Raw genomic sequence first — 27,823 nt, forward strand, 5'->3', positions numbered from 1 at the left:
TCCGGCGTTGCCGTGAGCTGTGGTGTAGGTCGCCAACGTGGCTCGGATCTGGTGTGGCTGTGGCGTAGGCCGGCGGCTGCAGCTCCGATTCAACCCCTCGCCTGGGAGCCGCCGTGTGCCGCAGGTGCAGCCCTAAAAAGTAAAACAAACCAACCAACAGACCAGGAGCAGTAACGGTAGTGACGTCATGATGCGAGCCAGCGCGTGCACAGTTCTTAACTGGTCTCAAACAGCTGGGTGAGACGGCGTGGCTGTGACGATTGACAGTGTGTGGCAGGACCCTGTAGAAATAGCCGAGGAGGTGGGTGGGAGCAGGAATCCTGGGCTAAGGCAGCAGTTCCAGGTGGTAACTTGAATCTCCAGAAATGAAGGTTCTGGAAACAATCGGAAAGTTAATATAACAAAAGTTGTAAATACATAGCCTTTCATCTGTCAGCTGCTTTAAAAGGCAGAGGGTTCCGTGAAGCGGACACTAACCCCGTGGTGTTGGGTTTGTGGCCGTCCCGCTGTGAGGTGTGTACGGTGGAAACGGGCGGAGCCAGTGAGTGCCCGTCCCAGGCGCTTCTCACTGGAGGTGTGTGTGTCAGCCTGACCCCGCTGCACCCTGCCCGGCCTGGGCCCACTACAGACGCGGGGCTGAGGCCCAGAAGCCGTGCGCAGCATCCGAGGTGCTGTACTGCCAGCCCAGCTGCCGCCTCCGGGAACCTCTCAACCTGTGAAAATAAGCAGCAGCTCGATCCTGGCCCCTTTGACCTGACACCCAAGCGCCTCATCCTCAGGCCTCCTCTGGGTTCCGGGCGGCTGGTCCCCTCATCCCACTGGAGCATCTGGCCGGGGCGGCCACAGAGTCTCCCGAGGAGCCAGGGGACAGCCGTGCTCGCCGCGGCGGATGGAGGCTGAGCAGGACTGCACAGTTATCCAGACTCTCCCGTCTCAGTAATCTTGCCTTCGGGTTACATCCCTGTTTTGGGGCTAAAACATTTCATTCGATGGTGTGGACCGGGCTGCTCCTACGAGCGCCCCCACCCAGGGCAGGTGCGCTGCCCACGCCCCCTCCATCCGGGGGCCCAGCACCCTGCCTTCACTCTTGCGTCAGCAGACACTGGCCCCCACGCCACCTTTGGGGGTTTCAGGTGGAGCCTCAGCCCAGGGCCTGAGGAGACCCCCTCCCCCCCAGCCCCAGAAAGGAGCTTCAGAGGTGAGGGGCCCCCTCTGGCTCTGGGCACGGAGGGCTGGCTCTCCACGGTGCGCCAGGACCCTCCCCACCGCAGAGGCGGTCCTGCCTCCTCCCCAGCCCCAGCCCTGGCTGACACCCCGTCCTGGGACCCTGGGTGTCCACCCCGGTGACCACCCCTCTAGGTGGGGCTGGGTCCGGGTTCACACTGGTGCCTGTCCTGAGCCGGGCTTGGAGGTCAGCAGGCGCCCAGGACAGCCCCACAGGCCTACACTGAGGCTCCGTTCAGAGCCTGTGGTTGTGGCTGTGGCCATTTATTGGGGCTTTATCGAGGACCTCCAGGTCCTGGGGGCTGCCTGGCCGGTGGGACAGAGGTGACTAGGATGAGGTCTCCGCCCTCATTGTGGCCAGAGGACAGGTAGCTCTGAAGCCACTGGGCAGGGGCAGGGGACTGCCAGACCCCCTCCAGTGGGGCCAGGGGCAGGCTGCCGTTTCAGGGCCTGGCTTCCTCCTGTTGCAGTTGGTTGAGAGACGCCCCGAGGCCACAGCCCCCTCGTTTAGGCAGCTGCCAGCTGGGCTGCTCCTGTCCCGGGTGTGGCTCAGCTCACTGTCCTCCTGGGTCAGCACCTCCCAGACGCTCTCCCGGCCTCGGGGGCATCTGGCTGTGCTGCATCAGCCTGGACCCTGCCCTGAGGGGACTGTGGGTTCTGCTGTGCCTGGGTGGTCCCGCCAGGCGCCTCTGTCCAGGCACCGCCATCCATGGTGCCTTTCACTTTCAAGGGACTGGATCTGGACACTGTGACCCACGGGGCCGCCTTGCTGAGGCCCACTCGTCACATGCGGTCCCGGCCCCTGGTCGAGCAGATGGGCCCTTGCCTGAGTGTCGGGAACCGCTTTCAGGGCCTGGCGTCGCCCAGACGGGGGCAGGTGTCAGCGGCTCTGGGGGCCCCTAGGCCAGTACTGCCCAGTGCCAGCTGGTCAGGAAGGGTGCGGTGGCCGGTGGACACCATCAGGGCGGCCGCAGAGCACCCTACCAGTGGAGGGCTGGGGCCTCCATGCCCGCAGGCTGGCGGCGGAGGCCCAGCGGTGGCCGGTGATGCCAGCAGACCCGGCTCGGGGGGGGCTGATGCCTTTGGTGAATGGTTTCCCAGGACAAAGCAGGGCAACTGCAGCCCCGGTGGGGGGGGGCACTGGAGGCGAGTGTCTGCATCCCCCCACAGCTGGCCCAGTGCCTTGGCTGGGATGCGAGACACCCCTGTGGGAGGCTGAGCCAGGGGGACCCCCTCAAGGCCTCCTTGGTATAGGGGGGCCCCCAGGGGGGTGCTCCCTCCCCCAGGGGCCGGCCTCTCCAGGGAACAAGGAGCAGGAGAGCGCAGATGCCGGGCGGGAGGGGCTGGGGCCCTGTCTGGGTCTCTCCTCCGTGTCCTGGCCCCAGGTCACCCAGAGGGAGGCCTATACCCCAGGGTGCCTGGGCCATGAGGCTGGGGTAGCTGTGGGAGGGGCATCTGGGGCCAGGAGGTGGCGGCAGTTGGCTCAGGGCCTCCAGGCTGGGCTGGGCCACCTCCCTCAGCCACCCCAATACACCAGCCCCCCGGGGACAGAGGCCCTGCCAGCCTGCACATCTGCTCGGTGACCGACGTGTCCTGGCCTGAGGTCCAGGGTGGGTGCTGGACACTGGAGGGGTGGGGCCGGAGCCTGTGGTTGTCCTTGAGCGGTGGCCAGCCTGTACCTGCAGGGGGGAGCTCTGCTGGGCACCCTCTGTGGCCTGGAGCATCTGGGCCAGGATGGGCCTGCGCAGAGGGTCCACCCCAGCCCTCAGTGCCCTTAGAATTGCCCGGGGCTCAGAGATCAGGGACAGTGGGGCCTGGCAGGCAGGGCGGGGGTGGGCCTGGCATCCCGCAGCGTAGCCACTGGGTGCCGCCCATGGGGCCTTCCCCCAGGGGAGTGGGCTCTTCTGGTCTCTTCCTCCAGGGCCCCCCTTCCTCCACCCTCTGGCCCCTGCCCCTGTGGCCCTTCCTGCCCGACCTCGGTTCCACAGAGCAGTTCAGGTCCCAAAGGCTGGAGGCCCTGCTGCCTTGAAGGGCAAGGCGGGGTGTGGGCTTTAGAGGTGTCAGGCCCTGGGGTGACAGAGCCTGGGCACTGAGGAAGCTCTGCTCTCCCCACCGGGGGAGAGGAGCCCGCTGCCCCAGGGCCAGCCTGTGACCCTGTGACTCACACGGGGCCGAGCTTGGGAAGAGGCCGCGTGGCTGGTGGGGCCCTGACCCCAGCAGGGGCAATGCGGGAGGCAGGTTCCAGGGCCTGCCCTCGGCCACCCGGCCTGGGCTCCCGCCTGCGCCTCTGCCAGGCCCTCCACACATCCGTCTTCCCCTTTGGAACGGGTCCTTTTGCTCCTCCGACGGGCCATCCGTTTTAAGAAAGTCTCCCCCCCACCCCCGCCCCCGCAGGCCCAGAGCGCGAGGCTTCCGCTTGGCTCAGGAATGCTTGTCACCTGCTGCTTCGGGGGTGGTGGGGGGACATCCGGAGAGCTCAGTGGTGGCTCCAAAAACGAGGCCGTTGGCTGGCCTTGCGCTGCATTGCTTAGTTTATCAGACATCAAACAACGCGGGGGGCCAGGGGCAGGGCACCAGGTCAGGGGAGCTGGCAGAGGGAGGAGGAGCTGGGAGGCTAGGGCAGGGGGCCCGACCCTCTGTAGGACACTTGGGCCAGGCTCTCACTTCCACTACTCGGCCCTCAGCCCCTCAGCCAGGTGCCAGCCTCCTCTCACTTTGTCTCTAAAAGGGGGATGTCCCCAGCCGCTCCCGCCCCTGGGACCCCCAGCTCCCAGGCTGTCGCTCTGGCTGTGGGGCTCACGGAGGGTCTGCCCGCCCCACGGGCCTCCAAGGACTCTGCCTGTGCAGCGAGACCTACGTCCACCACCCTGGGGACAGAACCTGCGTGTGTACACGCACGCGCGCGCACACACACGTGCGGGCACGCACTCATGCACCCCCTACTGCAGCTGAAACAATTAAGTCAATAACACAGTCTCTGTGTTTATGCTGCTCAAAGTAGCCCGTTAAGTGAATGGCCATTGGCCTTAGGCGTCTTCTTCTCCGGCCTCCGTGTCTTCTGTCCCAGCTCGGAGAGTGGGGGGCGGTCACCGGGGTTCCCCGGGTCAGAGCGAAGGTGGGTCGGGGGCCAGGACCTGCTGGCTGGGCTCTCTGTGGCCTCCGATCGGAGTCTGGGGCCCTCCGTCGCAAGCCACAGTCCCGCGGCGCTGTGCAGGGCTGCCGGAGCACCGGGGCCGCCAGGGCTGGGCGAGGGCGTGGGACCTGCCACTCCAGGGCTCGGAGGGAGGAGAGGTTCCGGAAGCAGTGCTGGTGGTTGTGCAGCATTGTGAATATAATCCGTGCCCCTGCACCGCACACTTAAAGTGGGTGAAATGATGAATTTTAGTGTGCGTGTGACCACAATTTTAAAAAAGTTACACAAGGAGTTGCTGGTTGGGACCTGCAGACTCTGGGCAGAGGGCTCAGAGCCTCAGAGGAGAGGCCACCAGGAAGCTCCAGGAGGGACAAAGGTGGGTGATGTCACCGGAGTCCCCGGGGCACTGCGGCCTGAGAAATCCGCACCGGGCAGGGGGCACGCCGCTGGCTGGCCCTCTCGTCCCCCCACAGCTGCGCAGCGCCCGGATGCCCGGGAGATGCAGGGCAGTGCTCCGGGCGGAGCTTGCAGGAAGGACGGGCGGGCGCCAGGCTGGGCGGGGAGCCTGGGGCCTTGGTCCATCTCTCAGCAGACGCTCGCCAAGCGCCCGCTGCGGCCGAGGCAGGGACACATTCCGATGCCCCGTCTGGGGGGGATTCAGGCCTGGGGAAACTGGGAGGGGCTGGGAGGTCGGACCCCTGGGTTGGGTAGGGCCACGGTCTGGTCTGCGTGCTCGGGCCAGCTGCGTGGGGTTAGGGAGTGCAGGCCAGGCTGGCCCACCACCTCCCCCGTGTCCCTTCATCAACTTCCTTGAGCCTGGCCATGTGACTGGTCATCAGTCACCCTCTTCTCTGCCCGCCCCCCAATCCCGGGGTCCAGGCTGAGGAGTTTCTCCCGCTTCGTTACTGGACTTTGATTCGGTCCAGTGGGCAGGCAGGACCCCGGGGCCCAAGGGACGGGCAGCCAGCCTCGGACCCAGACAGCCGGTCTCTCTGCACAGCCCCACCTGGGTGCCCCCACCCAAGGGCAGCCCACCCTATGGGCGGGGGGGAGGGCCGGGAGCAGGGGGACAACAGGCAGAAGACGCCCCGAGGCGGGATTCGTTGTGGTTGCTTCAGGGCCTGAGACAGCACCTGGCTCGCCACAGTAGGTGCTCGGGACAGGGAGCTTATGGGGGGGGCATTCCTGTCACCTCGTCGCCATCACGCCTTCCCTCTGCCTGGCCCCTGGGGGCCACCTTGAAGGAAGTGGTGCCCAGGGCTCCTGCCATCCTCTGCCATGTGGCCTGCAGTCCAGGCCTGGGACCCCATGGCTCAGTCACCTGGGGCTCACGGGGGCTTGAGGGGGAAGCACCCACGAATCCCCCAGAGGGGACGGGGAGCCGACAGGCCCAGGGTCCTGGTGAGCTGCTGGCAGTGTCAGGGGTGTCTCAGCCGGGAGGGTGGAGCTGAGGATGCCAGTCCCGCCCTCCCTTGTCACCTCCCCTTGCCACGGCGCTGACACCAGTGCTTGACGCTCCAACACCCTGCTCCTTCACGCGTGCTGTTCCCTCTGTCCGGTGCCCCCTTCTGTTCCTCCTCCTGTTGACAGCGTTGGCTGAGCGCCTGCCTGTGCCAGGACCTCGCCGCCAGCTGGGGGCAGAGGAGGAGGCCCCCCCAAGCCACGGGCCAGAGTGTGGTGGCGCGGGACCCTGGGGGCATGCAGCGGGGTGGAAAGGTGTGTCCCTGCCTTGGTCCTTGCCTCTCCTCGCTGACCCTGAGATGGGCCAGGCGAGGCCCTGGCACTTGTCCGGAACACTTATGGGGAGCTGCTGTGACAGGTTTCCTGGGGCGGTGTCTGCCTCGCGGCCACAGCACAGAGGGCACATCTCCTGGCAGTCTCGAGGCCGGGACCACGGGAGGCCGCCAGGAACCAACACGGGCAGTGCAGGCCCGCGTGCCCTCTGGATCTGAAAACACCAGCTGAAAGGACGCTTGCGAGTCACCCGGGCAACCGACGGTGGCCGGGCCTCTGCCCCCACCAGGAACGCGGTGCGCTAGGGTGTGTGGGCGTGTTTTCCAAAAGCCCTTGTGTCAGACATACGATGGGTCCCGGGTCGAAGCGTTGGCTCAGAGATGGGGGAGGGGAGGGGGACGGGCCTGGGGGGCAAGGGAGGGCCATGTGGTCCCCTCGTGGTCTCCCAGCTCCGGCCCCATAGGAAAAAAGCTCTTCAAAAAGGCCCGAGGGGGCCGCCTCCACCATCCACTGCTGCGGGCTGAGCTCCCACAGGCCCCGTGCACGCCCCCTGCCCTGCACACCTGGGCGTCCTCCTGCTCGACCGTGACTGTGACCGTGACCGTGGTGCGCTGGGCCCCAGACACAAGGGCCTGCTTCTGCTGCAGAGGAGGCCGGCGAGCTACCTGGGTCCCGAGTCAGCGCTGCAGGTGGTCAGCGTGCCTGAGCCCTCCTGCCACTCCTGAGGGCAGTGATGGGGGAGGGGAGAAGCTGGTGGGGTGGGGAGCTGTGCTGGGCCGCCCCTGGCCAGCGGGAGACTTGGTGTGGCGGGGGGCAGAGCCCTGGGACAAGCAGAGCCTAGGATGGGGGCCTGTGGGCCGGCGGGCCGGAGGGTCTGCTCTAGGCTGGGTGCTGGACCGCGTGGCCCTGGTCCTCTCCCAGCCTCCCGACCTGTCCCGCGCCCTCTCCCAGCCCCGGCTGACAGCCCCTCCTGTGTGCACGCACCCTCCGCCCCTGCACCGCCTCCCTGACTGTGGCTCCCTCTGTGCCCTTCAGAGCCTGAGGAGCAGGGCCTGGCCGAGGTCACACGGCTCCGTGGGCAGTACTGGCCCGAGGACTCTGGGAGAAACCAGATGTTTCCAGATTTCCCTGCCTGAGACCGAGGAGCAGGTCACCCACTGCCCGTTACCCGAGACCGAGGACAGCAGCCAGAGCAGCTGCCTGGGCCTCCGTCTCAGCTAGAGCTCGTGGCCCTGGGCTCCCCCGCCCTCCGGCCACCTCGCCACCTGAGCGGGCCTGCTGGGCGCACGGCCTCCCAGGTGGACAGGCCAGTCCAGGCAGGTGGGTGCGGGGACCGTGCCTACGGTTTCCCTGTTCACGGAGGGTCCCGAGGCCCACGCTGGACCAGAGACTTCCTGCTGGGTGGTGCCTGCCATATGCCCGCCCCTCCAGGCCTTGGGAAGGAAAGGATTCCTGGGCAGTGCCCGAAGGGTGGGTTGGAGACCCCGGGCTCAGAGGGGGAACTGCCACATCCCGCTGAGAGACTCAGCAGGTACAAAAGCCTGTCGCCCTGGCCCCGGCCGGGGACGAGTCCCACTTCCCTGCTGTGAGTAGCGCCAGTGGGAAGGGAGCCAGAGGCACGAAGGGTGGGGCCCGAGGGGTCTGGGTGTCCCTGGCTGCTCCCACCCGCCCTCAGCAGAGGCCCAGCTGTGAGGTGTGGTTGTCACCCCTCTGTCACACCCTCTCCAGGATGGTCTCCCAGCCTGGGGATAAGGGTGTGTGAGTGAGCGTGTCTCCCCCACCCCCCGGGCCCCCGCAGACCCTTCCGGACCAGGGGCTCTGTGTTCTGTCCGTGGGGGCGGCACAGTGCCCTCTGCTGGATTCATGAGGAGTGCAGGCGGCCCCAACCAAGACCTCTGGGTTGGAAGGTTCCTGATCAGCCTGCAGTCAGGGATCTGCTGCGCCCAGCGTGGGTGAGCCCTGACCCTGGTCACCCCCTGAGCCGACCCTGACCCTGACCTTGGGCCCACTCTGAACCCTGACCCTGGCCCCCGCGTCTGCTTAGTTCAGGAGGAGGGCAAGACCAGCGAGCCCGGGGTCCGTGTGGGTTTCGCTCATATCCCTTTGCCGGCCTCCCCCTCCCCCTCGTGTGACTCAGTGACTCTGTGGCCTCCGCACTCCCCCTCCCCGCCTCTGCCCCAAGCCCAGTGCAGTGCAGGTCCAGGCCACGGTGACAGTGGTGCCGGGGGTGGAGGGGGACGAGGAGCTGACTCACTGCACAGTGTGGGGGTGAGTGTCAGAGCAGGGCTCCGCCAAGTGCAGACTCCAGCTGGTCCAGGGGCTCCTGGGGGAACATCAGGGCTGCGCCCCCGTCACCCAGCAGGCGGGCACACACAGGGACCAGAGCTGAGACCCCTCCGAGGCCAGTTCCGCCCTCAGAGACCACAGGGCCGGGGGCCTAGCAGCCACCTGCCCTGCCTCGGCCCCCTCCCACCCAGGCCCCGGGCTCTGGGTCCTCCCAGTCCCCCCCTGGGGCTGGTGGCTGTAAGTCCCGGGGTGGAGCGGAGCCCAGAGAGCCTGCTGCTGGCTTCCGGCAGGGCGGGGGAGCCCTGTGCTCATTCAGACCCAGCCCCCACCTCCAGGGCTGTGGTCACATGCCAGCGGAGCCCAGGGCTGGGTGTCACAGACAATGGGCCAAGAAAGCTCCTGGGGGACACTGGGGGGCAGAAGAGACCTGCGTCCTGGAGAGGGCAGGACGGTGGTCCAGAGGGCAGGACGGGCCGTGCCGGTGGGGCGCCCCTCTGCCAGGCGCTGGCAACCTGACTCCAGTGGGGAAGCTTCAAACGTCAGGGGCTGGGGCGCAGGTGACGAGCAGGCCCTGTGCCCTTGTCCTACAGGGCTGCCACATCAGCTCAGGCCTCCAAAACTGAGACAGGGGCCACCACGAGGGCACGACCGCCATCCCCTGGAGGAGATGGGTCCTGAGTTCTAGGTCTGGACCTGGCAGCAGCCCCCACCAAGCCTCGGAGGGGGCCCTGCTCCCCATTTCCAGTCAGGACCCCAAGGAGCAAGGAGAAGGTGGCCCAGGCTCAGGGTCCTGACCCCTGTACCCCCGCCCCTCGCCCCATGAGCAGCAGGCTGCAGCCTGGCCAAGAGCAAGTGAGAAGCTGAGGCCTCACCCACGGAGGATGGAGAAGGCGGGCGAGACGGGGCCGAGGGAGCCGGGAGGGCGGTGTACGGAGGAGCCCGCTGGTTCAGGAAGTCACTGGGGCCCAAGGATGCTCCTCTGAGGAGGAGGCGCAGCTGCGGGGTCTCCAGCGAGTGGGCGCCTGTTCCAGTTTTATTCATAAAGCGGAGGTGAGGTCACTGCTGCTCCCCGTGAGCGAGCCACTCCGCTGGCCGGATCTTCCTAAGTAGGAGAAGGGGTCCAGGCGGCCCTGGCAGCTCCGCAGCGGATCGCACGAGGCCTCGAGCCGCCACCGTCCACTGGCCGAGGGCAGGCGCCTGGGCTCCCCGCCATCCCGGAAGGCAGGCCAGCAGGCGGTGTGGTGACCTCTGCACTGAGGCTCAGGCCCGGTGGTCCTCGGCCCCCAGACATGTGCAGCTGGGCACGAGGCCGGCCACGCAGCCTGGGAGGAGATCATGGGGCCGCCCGCCCACCTTCTGCCAGGCAGGAGTGGGGCACCATCTCTGCCACTGTTGGGGAGGGGGCAGGCGCAAGAGAGACACTGACCAGCTGGCAGGATCGTGTCCGCGGTGCTGGGGTCACCTCCTGGGGTCGGAGGGTGTCCTGCATCAGGGGATCTGGAGCCGGCCTTGGCGGTGGGGCCTCAGGGCCACGCATGGCCTTGGCCCATGGGGCTTTCCCGGCAGGAGCCCCACCCGGGGCTGTGCCTCGGAGGGTCACAGCCATCTCAGCAGCTGCCACATTTAACGTTTGGAGCACTCGGTGCCGGCCTGCCCGGTTCAGCGCCCGTCCCTCGGCTTCCGTGGCCCCACTGTCGCCTCCACTGGGCACCGTGCTGGTGCCCAGTCATTGTTCGGCTGCTTCTCACCCAGAGGATGGAAGAGGGGCTGTCAGAACACAAAAAGGGAATTCGGGCAAATGCTTTGACCTTCACGCCCCCCTCAGCTCCACTTCTCACAGGAAGGGGCCTCTTTAGTGGCGGAAGTGTCCTCCAGCTTGTCTGCAGGACTGGGGCCGGAAGCTGCGCTCTGGTGAGGCAGGCGCGGTGCTCCTTGAGCCCTGCCCTGGATCCGCGAACGGCCACCGCGGCGGCTGCATCTGATCCTTCCAATAAAGCAGAATCTTCCAGAGACTGGACAAGGCTTTGCCTGACTGCTGGGTCAGCCAAGCTGCCATCCCGATTCCCACGGCCCTCGGAGACTCTCTGCACCCCCTGCCCTGGCGGGGCTTGGACGTTAAGGCCGCGTCTCCAGTCAGGAAGGGGGTTCAAGTGCTGCGGCGGCCATAACGAGCACGAGTGGAATTTGAGCCCCCATCGGTCCCCCCCAAAGCCCTCCCTCTTCACCAGTGAAGGGCACTGCCAGCCAGAGGGCAAAGCCTGGGCCGGGGTGGTGCTGTGGCTAAGAGTGGTGGCGGTGTTGACGCCAGGGCTGACGGTGGAGCCCTGCCATCCCCGTGCTGGTGTCGGTGATGATGGTGGGGATGCCACGGTCCTGGGGGCAGAGAGTGAGCGTGGCAGCAAACAGTGACAGTGGCGACGGCTGTGACGCTGCGCTGGAGGTGGCGACAGGAGTGACGGCGGGGGGAGGCCATAGTTTGATGATGGGAGTGAGGCAGGCGTGGTGAGGCTGCTGCTGGTGGGGACGGTGGCGGTGGTGACGGTGGGGAGGTCACGGTGAGATGACAGCGGCGGCGGCAGCGGATGGACACACCGAGAGCGGAGTTGGCTGTGATGTGGCTGTTTGTATCCCCCCTCACCCCTGAATTTAAATGTTGAAATCCTCTCCCCTAAGTGATGGTATCCAGAGCTCTGCAAGGTGAGCAGGGCAGGAGGGTGGAGCCTTCACGCGTGGGATTAAGGCGCTTAAAAAAGAGACCCCAGAGACCCCGCGGCCCCCTGTCACAGGCGGACACAGAGAGGTCTTACGTCTGCAGCCAGGAAGGGGGCTTCCACCAGATCCCAGACACGCTGGCACCTGACCTTGGACTTCCCGAGCTGCGAGCCGAACGCCTGTTGCTGAAGCCGCCTGGTCTGCGGTCTTTTGTGGGCCGATGCGTGGGGGCGGTGATGACGGAGGTGATGGGGGGGGCGGTGTGACAAGGATATAACCCAACTCGCAAGTGGGACACCTGGAATTCAGAGTCCGAACCGTGGGCTTTATCTGAGGCGAGGGCCTCTTCCTGAGGGTGGCGCCCAGGACCACAGGGGACGTGTGAGGCCAGGCCCGCCTGGGCGGGGTCTCCAGGTGCCATCTCCCCTGTCCCTGTGTGCCCTCCCCTTGCGGGGGGAGGCACAGATCCTATGGGCTCCTGATATGGCATTTTATTTTTATTTAGAAAAATGCCACGCCTGCCCGGTTCAGGGAAATGGCTTAGGCTGTAAATCCAGGGCTGTCTCCAGTTGGCTCCGGGAGGGGCTGGCAGCAGGCTGCTCCTGCCTGCGCTGCGGGCACTGGGCTGAAAGGGGCTGGTGAACGGGCTCTGGGGATGGGTGGCTTGGATGGGTCCTGGGGCTGCTGTGGGTGGGAAGCAGGGCCAGGGGGCGGGCAGGGGGCTGGGAAGCCTGACTCTGCAGGGGCGAGGCCGGGGGTCTGGGGTGTTGGAGCGCCTTCCCCCAGGCCCAGCCCAGACCCAGGTCTGAGGGAGCCAAGCCCCTGGCCCCACCTGTGGGGACTCATGGGGTCCTGGGGACAGCCTGGCTCTGGGATGGGTGGGGCCATCAGGGCAGAGGGTCGGGGAGCGCCTCCAGGGTGAGGGCTGGTTCACACACCGTGGGTCTGTGTCTCCCATTAGCACCCCGCCAGGAATGGGGGGGTCCTGGGCCCTTACAGGCACAGACCTGGGGGCCTGAGAGCCTCTTGGGCTGCAGGGGTCTGTGGAAAGGGAGGGGCTGTGCCGGGGGGGGGGTGGCGAAGATGGAATGGGTGGGGGCAGCCCCCAGGACCCTATACTCTCTCCTTGACCTCAGGGTTGGGGTCAAAACACCAGCCCCAGAGGCCACATCCTCACCTGCTCTTTTTCCTCGCCTTTCCTCCCCCAGCTCCAAACCACACGCCTCCCGGGGGACAAGGACAGAGCCAACAGTGACCACCTTCTGCAGGGAGGGCAGAGGGGCCGGGGGTGGGGGCGCCAGCCCGGCTCAGAGACTGGAGCAGGAGAGAGCAAGGGAGGGTGGCGGGGGTGGCAGGAAAGTGTCACGGGCCTTGGAGGCACGTGGTCGACCACAGGGAGAGGGGGCGGAGGGCCGGGCAGGGCGGGGGCTGGGAGAGTGGGACCCCTTGGGAGTGCCCTGGAGCCCACCTCTCCCTCCGCCGGAGACCCGAGGGGTCCCAGAGTCCCCCCTCCAGATGGGGGCACGGACAGTGCTTCCAGGGCAAACCCTGTCCACAGGGTGGTCATGGGCAGAAGCCAGCGTGTCAGCGGAGGGACAGGCCTGTTCCCAGAGCCTGGGGCAGTGCCAACTCCGGGCCGGATGGCCCTGCCCTTCCTCACTCTGAGCCCCAGCCTAGCCAGAGCCCGCAGCCTGCTGCGATGGCTGAGAAGGGCACCTGTCCTCTGCTGTGCCACCCCCACTGTGCCCTGGCCCCGATGCCCGGTCTGTGTGGCGAGTGGGGGGGAGCAAGCGTGTGTCTGGAGAAAACCATGAAGAGGGTGGTGGGGGCACCCGTTGCAATTGGGGCTGCACACCCCGCTCCTCTGCCACCTCAGTTCCTGAGTCTTGGCAGCTCAGAGCTGAGGCCGCCTGGGCTCCACCGGGAGAGGGAGTCACACTCATTCGCTGGTCCCAAGCACATCCCTCGCCCTCTGCCAAATAGGTGACAAAGATCACCTGTCCAGCTGTCCCAAGCTGCGGGGAGACGCTTGGCATGGCGGGGCCCCTTCTCCCGCATGCCATCTGTTGACCCTCCGGAGAGATCCCAGAACAGCCCTTGGACACCCCAGGACACCCAGCCCCTGGACCAGGAAGGCGGCCCTAGCTGGGACCAGCGGCATAAGTGGCGGAGTCCAGGACAAAACAGAAGCACAGGCCTGGGTTTGGAGTTAGTAAGAATGGCAGCAGCGGGTGAGCATAGAGCCGGAGAGACAGATGCCCATGGAGGCAGCCCTGTGGGGATAGCCTGTGGTGGCCAGGGACGCATTGAGCTGAGATCTGGGGACCAGGCAGCAGTGGCCCAGCAGACACTGGTCACCTGATGGCCAAAGACCATCATGGGCCATACCTGGCATCTGGGAGGAGGGTGGCAGGTCAGAAGGTACCCACGTTCTGGAGTGGGGAGTGTGGGGGGGTGCCAGCCTGGGACCACAGAGGAGTCTGTGGCTGGGCAGGGCCTTGGGCTCAGGAGCCCAGGAGAGAGGCCTCAGCTGGACCAGGTGGCCTGTGGGAGTGGACGAGATGCTGGGGTAGGGGGCAGGCAGCTTGGAGGGCAGGGGCTCAGCCCCCAGCCCCAAGGCAGGGGAGGAAGAGGCAGCAGAGGGAATGGAGGAGGGACCCCGGCCGTCTGGTGAGCTGGCCGCCACCATTTCCCGTGGGTGGGGGCAGAGTTGGGCACAGAGCCTACCTCCCCGCCTGCCGCCCGCCCGCCCGCGTGGGGAAGCTCCTCGCCCGTCACGCCGAGCTATTCTCAGCCCGTCTCCTTTTATGGCTCCGGAAGTGAGCCGTGCAGGCTGGCGCACTGCGCTCGCTCACTCAGAGATGTAAATGGAAACGCAGGGAACAGCAGGACAGCAGCCGCCACCCCCTCCCTGGCACGGGTGTCCTGAACCCCCAGCTCCCAGCTCTGGGGGCGTTGGCAGGGGCCAGCTGGCAGCAAACCCCCATCCTGGCAGAGGGGCCGGCCACCCTTGGGGGTCCCGAGCACCAATCTGGGGGCTGCTGGGCATCCTAGGAGGCAGTGGGGGCCGGCTCGCAGCCTGGCTGGTCCTGGGGCAGAGAGGAGGGTCGGCCACCCGCTCCAGCCCCACAGGCGGGCGGGTGAGTCCTTCTCACGCTCCTCCCACGTGGGCGGCCACTGGGACCGGGCTCTCCCCTCATCCCGACCCTCACACCAGCCCTTTGCTTCCCCTGCGCACAGCTCAGCCCAGCTCACCCTCTGGCTGTCCCGGCCCCGCAGGCCCCTCCGGGCTCTGGCCTCAGCACACGGGGGTGTGGGGTCCACTCTGACCAGATGGGGTCTCCTTGGGGCGGGAAGCAGGGGGCTCTTGTCCACTCCACATGCCCAGAGCCAGTTCAGGGCCTGGCAGCCAGCGGGCAGGAGCACGCCCTGGCTGGACGAAGGTCAGGAGGTGCCCACGGCCACACTCGCACACACACCACACCCCTAACACTCTCCAACACACACTCATAAACTGGCACACACAGGAGGATGCCGTCCAGGGAGGGCAAGGCTCACAGAAGACTTGGTTGACATGGCACTGGGAGGCTGGGAAGCCTTCCTGGAGGAGGTGACCCTGGGCTCAGATGCTGACACCACGTGAGCCATGCTGAGCTTTTATCTTAGGTTCTCAAACTGGGTAAGGGGTTGCGGGTGGCAGGGCGGCAAGGACATTCCTGTGGTGGGAACAGCATGCTCTGAGGCCCAGCCCACTCCTCCTCAGCACCCCCACTGCCGTTAGCTCCCCGTTGTGTGGTGAGGATGGTGGGGCCAGAGAGGTTAAGTGATCTGCAGGAGGCCACACAGCAAGTGCCTGGCGGAGAAGTGGGGGAGATGGCAGGTGCCTGACTCCCGTCCAGGGCTCTGAGGACGCTCAGACCCGGCCAGCGCACCTGCCGAGCGGAGGGGACGAGATCCACATGCTGTGTGGCCGATCCCCCGGCCAGAGGCACGCACAGGGGTGTCCACCAGCCCCAGCCCCCGGCCGGTGTTCCTGCCCCGCACACCTGCCTCCTGGCCCCCACCCCAAGCCCCAACTCCTGCCGCCACCATGGCCTCCCCCCCACCCCCGTCTGCCTTGCCGATTCCCCAGCCAGCGCCCTGGGAGCTGCGCTGCTTCTTGAAACACTTGAGCGTCTGAGCAGAGGCTCGGCCTGCTGGGGTCTGCAGTGCTGAGCCGGGGGAGGGGCGGCAGCGGGCAGCACGCCCAGGGCCGCACCCAGCCCGGTGTCCCCCGGGGACAGTGTGGGGGTCATGGTGTTGGCTCCAGTCTATAGGGTGTTCTCTACCCCCCTGCACCCCACATGGCCCAGTGCCTGCCAGTCAGGCTCCCAAACTGTTCTTTGATTGACTGACTCACCTCACACTGAGCAGGGCAGAGACGGCTGTACCCACTTTACGGGTGGCGAAACTGAGGCTGGGGTGGGGGAGCTGGGGGGATGCACCCACGGTCGCCGTCAGCTGTGCTCTCGGATGCCACCGGAGGCTGGCAGCCTGTCCCCATACCCTCTCAGCATCCTTTCCTGGCCCTGGCTTCCTGGCTGAGGGGCCTGGACCAGCCGCAGGCCCTCTCGGGGGCCCTGCTTTCCTCCGCCAGGGCTGGGGTGGGCTCTCCATCTGCCCAGTGCCCACGACCATGACCCCAGGGCCCGGCCTCCTGGCCTGGAGGGCGCAAGGAGGAGGCAGTGCCAGGATCGTCGGAAAAATACAAAACTTCCCTTGGAGGCAGGACCAGGAGGCAGGAGGCAGGAGGGAGGGAGGAGGGGGGTCTGGTGTGTGGGGGCCCGGAACCAACAGGCTGCCTGTTCCGGGGACAGGACGCAGCACACGCCCTGCCAAACTGGAGAGAGGAAGCCTGGAAGGAGGGGAAATGAAATGGGAAGAAAATGTCCCCGCAGGGCCCGGCGCGCGGAGTCCCCCACCCCCACTCCCCACGGGGCCCGGCGCCCTGCTGCTCGCCCGAGACCTCTCCCTGCTCTGCTTGGGGCTCCAGGGGTCCTTCAGAGGCCACTCTGCTGCAGCACCTGCATCAGACAGATGTGGCAGAGGGACCTGTGTCACCTGCCGGCTCAGGGGCTGGGGAGGCCCCGCTTTGCAGAACCTTGGTGACAGGAGACCTCCAGCCCTGGCACCTCGCCCTCTCTCGGCCCCTCCATCTCTCACTTCAGTGCCCTCCTCCCCGTCTCAGCCCTCAGCCCTCACCCCGTCCCTGTTCCCCCGGGGCCCAGGGCCACTGCCGGCGGCCTCAGAGGTGGGATGGTGGCTGGACATGGGCAGTGGCAGGGGCATGGCCCGCGGGGACCCTGTGTCCTCCCAGCTGCCTGGGCTCAGCCCGGCCACTTCCCCACATCACCGGGGCCTGTGCGTGTCCCCAGACCCGTGCTGCCTCGGGAGGCAGAGCAGGAAGCAGTGAGGAAGCCCCCCTGAAAGGCCACAGGGCGGGGGTCCTGACCACTTCCCCCCTCCCAGGTCCCAGAAGGGACACTGACCAAAGGCTGGCAGCAGGACGAGTCGGGGGAGGTCCTCAGGCGGGTACCAGGACAGGCAGGACAGCTGGCACTCAGCCCTGCTGGACACCGGGCGGGCACTGTCATGCATGGCACAGATGGAAAGCTGAGGCTCAGGTGGGCAACTGCCAAGTGTTTCACAACCCGAAAGGGAGGGACGTGGGCCCCTTGCTTCGTCTGTTCTGTGACTCACCCGAATGGGTGCGCTCCAGGCCAGGCCCCGCTCCAGGATCCGGCGTCTCAGCTGTGAGGGTGCAGACAGGGCCCAGGTGCCAGAGCTGCCCCCAGCTTTAACCGCCTTGTCCCTGCCGAGTGAGGAGGAGGCAGCCGCTGGGGTGGCCTGGGTTTAGGCAGAAGGGAGAAGTGGCCCAGTGCAGGGAGCCCGGGGCAGGGCGAGGGGCCAGGAGCAGGCTGCGGCCGAAGTGGGCAGATCCGCAGCATTGGGCCGCCGGGGCCGGGATGGCCAGGCGGCTCACCACCAGGAAATGCCAGCCAACAGCCTGGAACGTGGGCAGCTCCTTGCGGGCACATGGCCGGCTCAGTCCTCTGGGGGGGGGCAGCAGAGATGGGATGAGGCCATGTGACCCAGGATGGCCCCACAGGGGGCAGGACAGGCAGTGGGTGCATGGGGAGGGTGGGCTCCCGATCAGAGGGCAGAGCCGAGCAGGAAGGGCGAGACTGAGGGGCAGACCCCGCTCTTTCTCCAGAGGTGGTGCCACGGGGTCCCCCAGGAAGTGGCACTGATCAGGGGATGCTGCACATGGAGAGGTGTGAGGTGTGTGAGCTCGCGGGCGGCGGGCTCTGCCCCTAAGGAGTTGCGTGCACGAGCCGGGTGCTAAGTGGTGCCAACCGCCAACACCAGGTGGGACCCTGCATGGTCAGGATGGCGGCGAGGCTGCTGGGAGGCCACTGGGCTGTGGCCCAGGCCCTGCTCTGGAGGCAGGTGAACTCTGGCTCCCAGAACACACTCTAGCCCCCAGAAGGGGTGCAAGGGAGGAGGCCTGGGGCCTGGATGGCCTGCCCTGCCCTGCTGAGGGGCCCCCCTGCCATCTGGGGCCCAGGCAGTGGGGGCCAGGGGCCAGCCCTGACGGGTCTGCCGAGGCAGGTGTAAGCTCTGGGGGGAAGGCGGAAGGTGGGTGCTGCCGGGCGAGAGGGGCTGCCTGGGGAGGCTGGAGGCCAGGCTCTGTTTGGGGAAAAGTAGGGTTCCCTGAGGCTGTGCATTTGTGGGGAGACCCCATCCTGAAAGAAGATCTTAGCAGCACGTGAGCAGCACTGGGGGTCTGGGAGCCTGGAGCCTAAGGGCAGAGGGTCAGAAGCTCGGAATGGGGGCTGCTTGGATCCCTGCGGTCGCCCCCCCCCCAGCCCCTCCTTCTAAGGCAGGCGAGCCCTCTGGAGCTGTCCGGCCTGAGGAGCAGCAGACCAGCTGGGCTCTGAGAGTTGGGGGGCCGACGTTGCCCCCTCCTTGCAGAGGTCCAGCTCCCCGCTCCACCTGCCCCTCCACAGCCAGCCGCGCTGAGCCGTCCTGCTCTGGGTGAGGCTGGGGGCTGAAGGCCCCCCCTCTGTGCCATCGCCCCTGCTTGCGGGGGAGGGGGCGTGGAGGAGCAGGGTGGGGGCGGCCCCCCCAGCCTAGGGAGCTGGCCAGCCCTCTTTTCCGGAGGCGGAAGAAGGAGCCTAAGGCTGCAATGCGGGGGTTTGCAGAGGGCTTCTGGGGCGATAATTGGGCAGCGATTAAGTGTTCCCTGAGCAGCGGCTGTGGCCTGTCACCTGTCACCACAGCCCTGGCAGTGCAGGCTGCCTTCTGCCGGGCTGTGCCCTCCACGTGCACAGGGTCCCGATGGTCTGGGTCGACCCGGAGCCCGCAGAGAGCCTCTCCCGCCCCCGCCCCCCACCAACAGCAATGCCCCCTTCCAGTCTGCCCAGGCCGCCCAGCAGGTCAGGGGACCTGGGCCTGCCTGGCCGTGCCCTCGGGGGCCACGGCCTGGTGGGGGGGAGGGGTGGCCCCTGGTCACTCACAGAATGGCTCTGGCACTCCCACTGCACAAATACACACATACACACACACACACACACACACACACACACACGAGCACACACGAGCACAAGTGTGGCCCTGTCCAGCCCGCTCCTGGCACGCCTTTCCTGACCAGGGGCCCTCAGACGCAGGCCTGCACTCAGCCCAGACCTGGTGGCAGGCTCTCGGCTGCACTTAGGCCCTGAGGTGACCGGCCCCACTCACCGCTGCACAGACACCTTACAAATGGGCACACGCTGCCTGCGGCCACCTCCTGCTTGGGATTCCTTTCTCGCAGCTTCTTTGTGGGCTCCCCCTCCCCGCTCTGGCTGCCCCTCCACCCTCCCCTCTCTGCCCACCCACTTGCCTTTAATTAGAAATGCCAGGAGAGCGACTTGGGGGGAGTTTTTACCAGAAAGGCATCCCCCCCCCAGGGGTGAAAGCTCACAGAGGAAGAGGAGGGAACAGATGGGCTCCGGGGGTGCTCCCGGGAGGGAGGGGGGCCTCTAAGGGGCTGGGAGCGGGGATTCCAGAGCGTGTGGGAGCGGCCTTGTGTGTGGGGGTGACACCGGGGGAGGCTGGGTGGGGGGAGGGATGAGTATTGCGGGCCGGGGTGGGGATGAGTGTTCCAGGAGAGGTTTGAGTGGGGGGGGGTGAGTGTGCAGTGCGAGCGTGTGAGTGTGAGTAGGGCTAAGGCATCTCCACTGGCCTTGGCTGAGTGTGGCTGTGGGCAGTGGCACCTACAGAACAGCCCAGGCCCCAGGGACCCACACCCATTCGTCACGGGGACCCAGGAGGCTGTCCCTTCCCCAGCGCTGTTGCCAGGGAGGCAGGAGGGGCCTCCCTCCGAGGGAATCTCAGCTTCCGGAGCCCCGCTCCTTATATGGTGTTCTGCTTCTCTCTGCCTCTGCCACTGCACCAGGCTGCCAGCACCCACCTTCTCCCCCTCCTCCTGTTCCCCCCACCCCATCCTATTGGAAGTCTTGGAGCTTCTGAAGGGTTCCCGCTGCGGCCTGGGGGTTCAGGGCCTGTGCCCTGCAGTGGGTGGCAGGACCCCTCCATCTCCCCCACCGCCCATGAGAGCAATTTCCAGATTCCCCTGGTGGCATTGAGCAGAGAGGTCCCCGGCCCCAGCAAAGACTGGGGAGTGGGGGCACCAGGCAGTCCTGTCCAGCTATTGTCACATGGTGGCACACACCCAGACCAATGCCAGGGGCCCTGGGGCGGGGTGGCGGGGTGGTGGGGTGGGACGCATCCCTCACACAGGGCACAGGACCAGCCCCCCAGGGCCTGAACTCAAGGGCCCCTGGGGCAGGGACAGACAGCAGCTCGAGGCCGCACACCTGGGAACACACCTGACACTTGGGAGTGTGTGTGTTGTGTGTGTGTGTGCACAGGCGTGTGTGCACACGAAGACTCCTTGGAGTCTTTGGCTCAGGGAAAGAGGGTCCGAGTGTTGGGTCGTCGCCAGGTCTCGTCTGTGGCCCAGCTTCCTGCCAACGCCGACCGGGCAGGGGCAGGGTCTGCGGGGCGGGCGGTCAGGGGTTCAGCACCACCCGCCCCCCTGCGAGCAGAGCGCGGCCACAGGAGGAAGCCGCCCGACCCTGAGGCCCTGGGGAGGGGCTTCCTCCTTACCTTTGGGTGGGGGCAGCGGAACGCCCGGCCGCAGGCCCCTCCGGGCAGGGCACACCGGGTCGCCCGCCGGGCCGCCGGCCGGGGGGCGGGGCCCGTCCCCAGCTCGGTCCCTTGGGTCCGCGGGGCTGAATGAGTCCGGGGAGGGGGCGGTGAGAGCGAGCGGGCGCATTAGTCACCCCGGCCGCCGAGTGTGCGGGGGGTGGGTCCTCGCTCCGCCGGGGAGCGCGCGTGGGCGCGGGGAGGCGGGCCGGCAGCCGGCGGGGAGGGGGGCGCGGGCGGGGAGCCTGCGCCTGGACCAATGGGAGCCGGGGCTCGGCGACGGGGCCGCCCACGGGCCTCTCCGGCGGCATAAAAGGCCCGGCTGCCGAGGCTGGGCGCAGAGCTCCGGAGCTTCCTCCTCCCGAGCCAGCCCTGCCGCCGCCGAGCCGGACCCTCCGGGACGCAGGCGCTCGTCCGCGGGACCCACCGCCGCCGGCAGCTCCGCCAGCCAGTCCCCAGCAGCCCCTCGTCGGCTCCAGAAGGACTGGGCAGCCCCCGCCTCCCGCCTGTCCGAGCGCCGCGGCCACCTGCGAGCAGATGGAGCTGGACCACAGGACGACTGGCGGCCTCCACGCCTACCCCGGGCCCCGCGGCGCGCCAGCGGCCAAGCCCAACGTGATCCTGCAGATCGGTAAGTGCCGAGCGGAGATGCTGGAGCACGTGCGGAGGACCCACCGGCACCTGCTGGCCGAGGTGTCCAAGCAGGTGGAGCGGGAGCTGAAGGGGCTGCACCGGTCGGTGGGCAAGCTGGAGAGCAACCTGGACGGCTACGTGCCCACCGGCGACTCGCAGCGCTGGAAGAAGTCCATCAAGGCCTGCCTGTGCCGCTGCCAGGAGACCATCGCCAACCTGGAGCGCTGGGTCAAGCGGGAGATGCACGTGTGGCGCGAGGTCTTCTACCGGCTGGAGAGGTGGGCCGACCGCCTGGAGTCTTCGGGCGGCAAGTACCCGGTGGGCAGCGATCCCGCCCGCCACACCGTCTCCGTGGGTGTCGGGGGTCCCGAGAGCTACTGCCCGGAGGCTGACAACTATGACTACACCGTCAGCCCCTATGCCATCACCCCGCCGCCGGCTGCGGGCGAGCTGCCCGGGCAGGAGGCCGTGGAGGCCCAGCAGTACCCGCCCTGGGGGCCGGGAGAGGAGGGGCAGTCGAGCCCTGGCGTGGACACGCAGATCTTCGAGGACCCGAGGGAGTTCCTCAGCCACCTGGAGGAGTACCTGCGACAGGTGGGCGGCTCCGAGGAGTACTGGCTGTCTCAGATCCAGAACCACATGAACGGACCGGCCAAGAAGTGGTGGGAATACAAGCAGGGCTCGGTGAAGAACTGGGTGGAGTTCAAGAAGGAATTCCTGCAGTACAGCGAGGGCGCGCTGTCCCGAGAGGCCATCCAGCGGGAGCTGGACCTGCCGCAGAAGCAGGGAGAGCCGCTGGACCAGTTCCTGTGGCGCAAGCGGGACCTGTACCAGACGCTGTATGTGGACGCCGAGGAGGAGGAGATTATCCAGTACGTGGTGGGCACCCTGCAGCCCAAACTCAAGCGTTTCCTGCGCCCCCCGCTGCCCAAGACCCTGGAGCAGCTCATCCAGAAGGGCATGGAGGTGCAGGACGGCCTGGAGCAGGCGGCCGAGCCCGCCGGCCCCCGTCTGCCCGCTGAGGAGGAGAGGGAGGCCCTCACGCCGGCCCTCACCAACGAGTCCGTAGCCAGTGACCGGACCCAGCCCGAGTAGAGGGTGCCGGGCCCCCCTCCCCCGCCCGCCCACCGTGGCCTTTGCCCACCAGGACTTCCGAGCGGGCTGACCCCCACAGGGGGCGCCCTCGTCTTCACCCAGCTGGGCGCCCACCTTAGCCTCCTAGCCTGGCTTGAACAGACATGTGTCGTCCAGATGTGGGCAGTGTCCCCAAAACAGCAAAGGACCCCCTTTCCCTGGAGGGCCCTGCCCCTCACCCTCTCTCCGTCTGTCTTCCCTGACTCCGAGCCGGTGACCCCCCTCCATACTCTCAGGCCATGCCAGCTTCCTCATTCTGCTCCATGCCCCGGCCTCCTGGGCACCCGGAAACCAAGTGTCCCGATGACCCAGGCCAATAGGCACCGAGCTCAAGGGAAGCTCCAGAGCAGACGCTCAGGCAGAACCAGTGCCCCGGGAGCCTGGGCTTCGGGGATTCCACCTCTCCTGGCAGTCTCCGCGCAGCCGGCTGGCACCCCTGCTGCCGCCCAGGGCGGCTGGCCAGCCTCGGGCAGCCTGGCTCCCTTGTCCTGGAGGAGAGCCGAAGCTGAAAATGCAGCAGCAGCAGTGGCAGCCACAGACCTGGCATCCTGGTGCCTCCTGGCCCCTCAGGTGAGCCTCTGCCCCATGGCACCACCACCAGGGGGCACCGTAGAGCCAGGAGGGCCACTTTCCAGGGGAGCCCGCGAGGCTCAGAGGCTGCCCTGAAAGTTAACAGCTTGGGGATGGGGTGGGCGGGAGGCATGGCGGGGGAGGCGGGGAGGGCGCAGGGACCCTGGGGACCAGGGACCGGGGCTGGGCTGGGAGGCAGGGCCAGGGGAGTTTGCTGAGCCAGCTCTCACAGGGACGGTGTTTTCTCTCTCGCCCCAGCGCCAGTGACTCACGCCAGCCTGGAGAGGGACCGAGCCCCGCTCCATGTCTCACCCGTGGCAGGTGGAAGGTCCCACAGGGCCCGAGTCCTCAAACCGGCTGAGGCAGCAGCCGGCCCTCGGAGCCAGGAGAGTGACAACAGGTAGGGCAGCCCCAGGCCTCCCACCTGAGACCCTGTCCCTCAGCTGTCCTCATCAGCCACCCTCGAGACCCTCCCCAGACCCCTCCCCCAGGCCTCCGGGACCCCGGGAGTCCCGCCCCGGGAGGGCCGCCCCTTTAGGTCCTCGGCAGGAGCTTCGGGCGGAGCATCTCCGGGCCTGCACCCGCCCCTGACCATCGGGTCTCCTTCCTTTCAGGTCTCTAGGCTCCTGCAGAGCCTTCGCTGCTGCGCCAGGCGCCGCCCTCTTCTCCCGCCGCAAGCTGCCTGCCCGGGAGAAGTCCGAGGCCACGAGAGGCGGGCGCCCCGCAGGGAGCTGGTGGCAAAGATGAGCCAGCGTGAGGGCCAGGGCCTGCCACATGCCCGCCCCGCCGGCCCCCACTGCCCGCCCCCAAGGCCCCTGCTGCTGGAGTTGAGTCGGCTACCCCGGCCCCGGTCTCGCTCCAGCCCCGGAACCCCAGCCCGCTGCGCGGCCATCCTCTCCTGCCAGAGCTTTCCACGAGGCCGGGGGCTGAGGCCGCAGCCCCTGCCCCTGCCCGGTGGCCCCGAGCCCAGCCCCAGGAGGCCCCGGAGCCTTTGCTCCTGGGGCCCACATGGGCGCCCTGCGGTGTCGCCCAGGCCCAGACCCCCGCCTCCCCTGGCACCAACACCCTGGTGCTGGCCGGCCGCTTGTGGCTGCAGCCTGAGCAGGCCCAGGTTGAGGGTTCGCCTTTCTGCCTGTCTACTGGGTGTTCCCAGATTTGGGGGACTATCTGCAGGTAACTCTGCCAGCTGCTCCATCCCATGCCCTGCCAGCCCCCCAGATTTTATTTTTGCACATAAGCCATAACCCATACTCCTAGGCTGGCACAGGCTGCAGGGAGGCCCCGGGGCCTCAAGAGGGTGTGGCCAACTCCCTGTCCCCCCACAGATCAAGCCTCGAGTGTCAGGCCAGGCTGTGTTCACCCCTGCCACCTTACTGAAGACAGACTCTTTTTGTAAGATTTTGTTAATAAAACACTGAAACTTCTTGGTGTGTCTGTGCCGCTGTTTTCCTGCGGGCTGCAGCCGGTGGGGGGAGGCTGGAGGGGCCTGCGGAGGGAGGCAGCCGCTGGAACACAAGGAGTAGAGACTGAGGGTCAGCCAGGGACAGCCAGCAGCAGCGGGACAGACTGGGATGGGCCGCCGGTCCTGCCTCCCCAAAAACCCTCCCACCTAAGCCTGCCGGGGACAGCGGGGTGCTGAGAGCTCTCCTGCTGTCAGGACTCGGCCACACACAGACTTGAGGGCTTCGGGGGCGCATCTCAGGCCTAGAGACCGCGGCAAGGTCCCTGCTGGGAGGGGACCCTGGTGCGTCCTGGCTGCAAGGGCATAGCCTTGGTCTCTCTGGGCTTCAGATTCCTCATCGGTAAAAGGGCCGAACCGGAGTTCCCGTCGTGGCGCCGTGGTTGGTGAATCCAACTGGGAACCAAGGGGTTGCGGGTTCCATCCCTGGCCTTGCTCAGTGGGTTGGGGATCTGGCATTGCCGTGAGCTGTGGTGTGGGTTGCACACACGGCTCAGATCCCGCATTGCTGTGGCTCTGGTGTAGGCCTGAAAGGCCAGTCGAGTGAAAATCCGCCTCGTCCAGACTCGGAAGAGGCGACACCCCAAATCACTCACGAGAAGCGGTCTTGATGCAAACAGCAAGAGGATTTTTATTCCAAGCGCGCTGGGGCCCACAGTCGTATGCCACACAGGGGTAGAGGACTGCGGCCCCGAGTGTGAAGTCGGGACAGCTTTTATGGGGTTCACAACAAAGCCCGCGCTTTACAAACCAATCATTTCAAAATATCACAAACCAGCCAATTTAAAACTTCGAGAGCCCGCGCTTCGTGGACCAATTAATTTTAAGTTGTTCTGGAGTTACGTGTTTGTGCCTGTCCCTGGGCGGGGGAGACATATTGTCGCCAAGATATATTTATCAGGATTTTTAACATTTTATGGCGCAACCGATCTTACTGGGGTCGGTTAGGCGATTAACTTCTCTTCTTTTTATCTTATGCAAGCAGCTTTACAGAAGCCAAACTAGCAGTTAGGAACCCTTTTCCCTGTTATCTCAAGCAGTTTTAAGAAGTTTCATGTATAGAGGCACATACTCAGGGGCCTGTTTTTCCCCTTCCACATAGTTTTGTACAGAACAGAAAGTAAGCCCTAAAACAGCAAAAAGTATGATCTTTTACCTATAGGGAACAGGGTCTGGAATTCGAGGGCATTTAGAGCTTCTTATTAACTTCCTGGGTTCTGGGAGGGTCAGGTTGCATTTTCATCCTTTCAGGCCAATGGCTACAGCTCTGATTGGACCCCTAGCCTGGGAACCTCCATGTGCCGCGGGAGCGGCTCAAGAAAAGGCAAATAAATAAATAAATAAATAAAAGGGGCGAACCTTGGCTAAAACAGGCCAGGCCCAGGCTCTCCATGTGAGGGCCATGGATGTGGCGTGGGTGGGCGGCCCTACCTGCTGCCCTCGTGAGGGATGCCGGACCCCTGAGAGAAGGAGAGAAGGCCTGGAGGGGCTGGGACCCCACACCAGCCAGTGCGGAATGAGAAGCAGGCTCAGGAGCTTTGGCGGGAGTGGCCGACTCGACTGCGGCCAGGCCAGAAGTCTCGGGCACGAGCGGAGCAGCCCCCGCACAGGTGGGTCTTTTTCTTCAGTGAAGGCTCAGCTCTGTGGGCGGGCCTTTCAACTGATGAAGCCAGGCCCACCCAGATTCGCTCGGGCCGACTTTAATGTGTCAGGCACACCCACACGAGAGCTTCAGAGCCGCAGCTAGGCGAGCGTCCGGTCCCAAGTGCCTGGGGACGGTGCTCTAGCCAGGCTGCGGTGTGACTGTTCCCATCACAACCGCCCGCTCATCCAAGGGTGCTTGTCGCCAACTTCGCCCTGCGAAGGGGCTGCTCTGCTCGATGGGAGGCCGGGCTGGGTGGCACTGGCTCAGCCCCGCCTGGGTGGGGCTTCTGGGACACAGGGGGCCACCTGGGGAGGCAGGAAACGGGCAGGAGCAGAGAGAACCACCTGCTGCCAGGAAAGTCGTCACCCTCGACGCAGAGACGGCAGAGTGTGACGCTCCCCGGTGGAAGGCCGCCTCTTCCCTGTTCCTTTCCTTTATTTCTTTTAAATAATGAAAGTGCTGACAAGAGCGGGGAAGGAAATTGACAGGAACAGGAGGCTGGGCACCATGGTGATGCCTGAGAGTCAGTAATTTCTCCGGGAGAATCACTACAGCTCACATCAAAAGCCAGGAGCTGGAGAAGCGTTTCCTTTTAATAAAAAGTCACTTTCTGTAATTGGATGGCTGTGAAACAGGCAATCCGAGCACTTGGGGTAATTGAGGTGCAGCGCTGGGGCTTTGTGTCCCAAGACAAGGAGCCGGAAGGTGGAGTGGGGGGGATGCGTGGGGTGGGGGCCGGATCCCAGCAGACGGGTGAACTCCCAGCCCAAGCCCCAGGATGGGGCGCTCCCTGCTCCAGGCCTCTCGGCCCCTCCCAGTCCAGCCCATCCAGATCTCAGGTCTCACAGACCACCCCCCACCTCCTCCTGAGACCTGGGGAGGGGCAGAGCTGGGGCAGGGCCACCAGGAAGCCTCAAGGGGCTCACCCTACGCACCCAGCCTGGAGGGTCTTCTGAGCCCGGGGGGGCTTGGGCTGTGAACTCGAGTCTGCGCACAGAGCTGGTGTGAGGGCGCAAGGGCTGGGCGCCGGCCAGCACCAAGCCACAGGGCTCAGCCGGGGTCCCCGCCCGACAGGCCTTCAAGGCCAGTCAGGGTGCTCTTACCACAGGCAGCTTGACCGGCCACCCCAGGTCCCGTAACAGACTGTACCTTGGGGGTGGAGGGGGCGCAAGGTCAAGGGCTTGCCCACCCGAGGGATCAGGGGCTCCCCTCACTGCGGGGGCAGTGACCCCTGGCCTGGACCACGGCCCTGGGCCCCACACAGGCTCTGCCTTCTCTCTGCCTCAAGGAGCCCAGGCCCAGCCCTCTGGGCCTCTGCTCCCTGGGGTCACCTAAGGCACAGCCCGCGGGCCACTCCCCACGGGGAGGCTCCGGGTGCCCCAGGTACGCCCTGCCCAGGGGACTGGGGCAAGTCCGGCTTGAACCCCAGTCCTCAGGGCACTGGGCCCCCAGTCTCTCCGCGCAGGCCCCGCCCCCTCCTGGGACAGCTGTGGTTCGTCCTCGCCCCGGAAGCTGCCCTCCTCCTGGCCAGGGAGACCCCCAGTGCCAGTGCTGGGGAGCAGCACCCAGCTCTGCCAGCACAGAGGAGGCACGGAGGAGCTGCTGGGGCTCCCCCATGACGCGCCTCCCACAACAGCCCCCCAGTGGCCCCCCCACGACAGGCCTGTCCTCCCAAGGTCAAAACCAAGGCTAGGGAGCCGCGGGACCTGCCCGGGGTCACAGCGAACCCGCCAGCCTCCTGCCCCTCACGCCGCCGTCTCCTGGAAGATGCTTGAAATAATGGCTTTTCTTCAAAGGGGTGTTTCTGATCCCACCTGCATCTGATGCTGAGATCCAAGCTGGCTCTGCCCAGGGCCTGCTGCACCAAAGCCTCCTCTCTGCCCGTCGGGGACCGAGGAAGAGGCAGGACTGAGTTTGCAGTGGCTCTGCCAGGGGTCAGAGGCCCATCTAGGGGAGGACATTGTGCTTCCAGGTCCCCCTGACCCCGTCCCCACTGAACCTGTCCCCCTGACACTGTCCCCCTGATACTGTTCCCCTGACCCTGTCCCCACTGACCCCATCC

General features: G+C 66.4%; 2 protein-coding genes across 2 annotated transcripts; one reads left to right on the forward strand and one right to left on the reverse strand.

Moving 5' to 3' along the window:
• Positions 15,139-20,631, reverse strand: LOC110260401 (translation initiation factor IF-2-like). Its single transcript, XM_021090361.1, has 3 exons — positions 20,282-20,631; positions 16,829-16,940; positions 15,139-15,983 (listed from the first exon to the last, which is right to left on the reverse strand). The coding sequence occupies exons 1-3, from the start codon at positions 20,629-20,631 to the stop codon at positions 15,639-15,641; spliced, it is 807 nt and encodes a 268-aa protein (XP_020946020.1). The 3' UTR covers positions 15,139-15,638.
• Positions 20,664-24,081, forward strand: ARC (activity regulated cytoskeleton associated protein). Its single transcript, XM_021088786.1, has 3 exons — positions 20,664-22,657; positions 22,916-23,057; positions 23,272-24,081. The coding sequence occupies exon 1, from the start codon at positions 20,858-20,860 to the stop codon at positions 22,046-22,048; it is 1,191 nt and encodes a 396-aa protein (XP_020944445.1). The 5' UTR covers positions 20,664-20,857; the 3' UTR covers positions 22,049-22,657; positions 22,916-23,057; positions 23,272-24,081.

Source organism: Sus scrofa, chromosome 4 (assembly GCF_000003025.6).
Source record: "Sus scrofa isolate TJ Tabasco breed Duroc chromosome 4, Sscrofa11.1, whole genome shotgun sequence".
NCBI classification, from domain to species: domain Eukaryota; kingdom Metazoa; phylum Chordata; class Mammalia; order Artiodactyla; family Suidae; genus Sus; species Sus scrofa.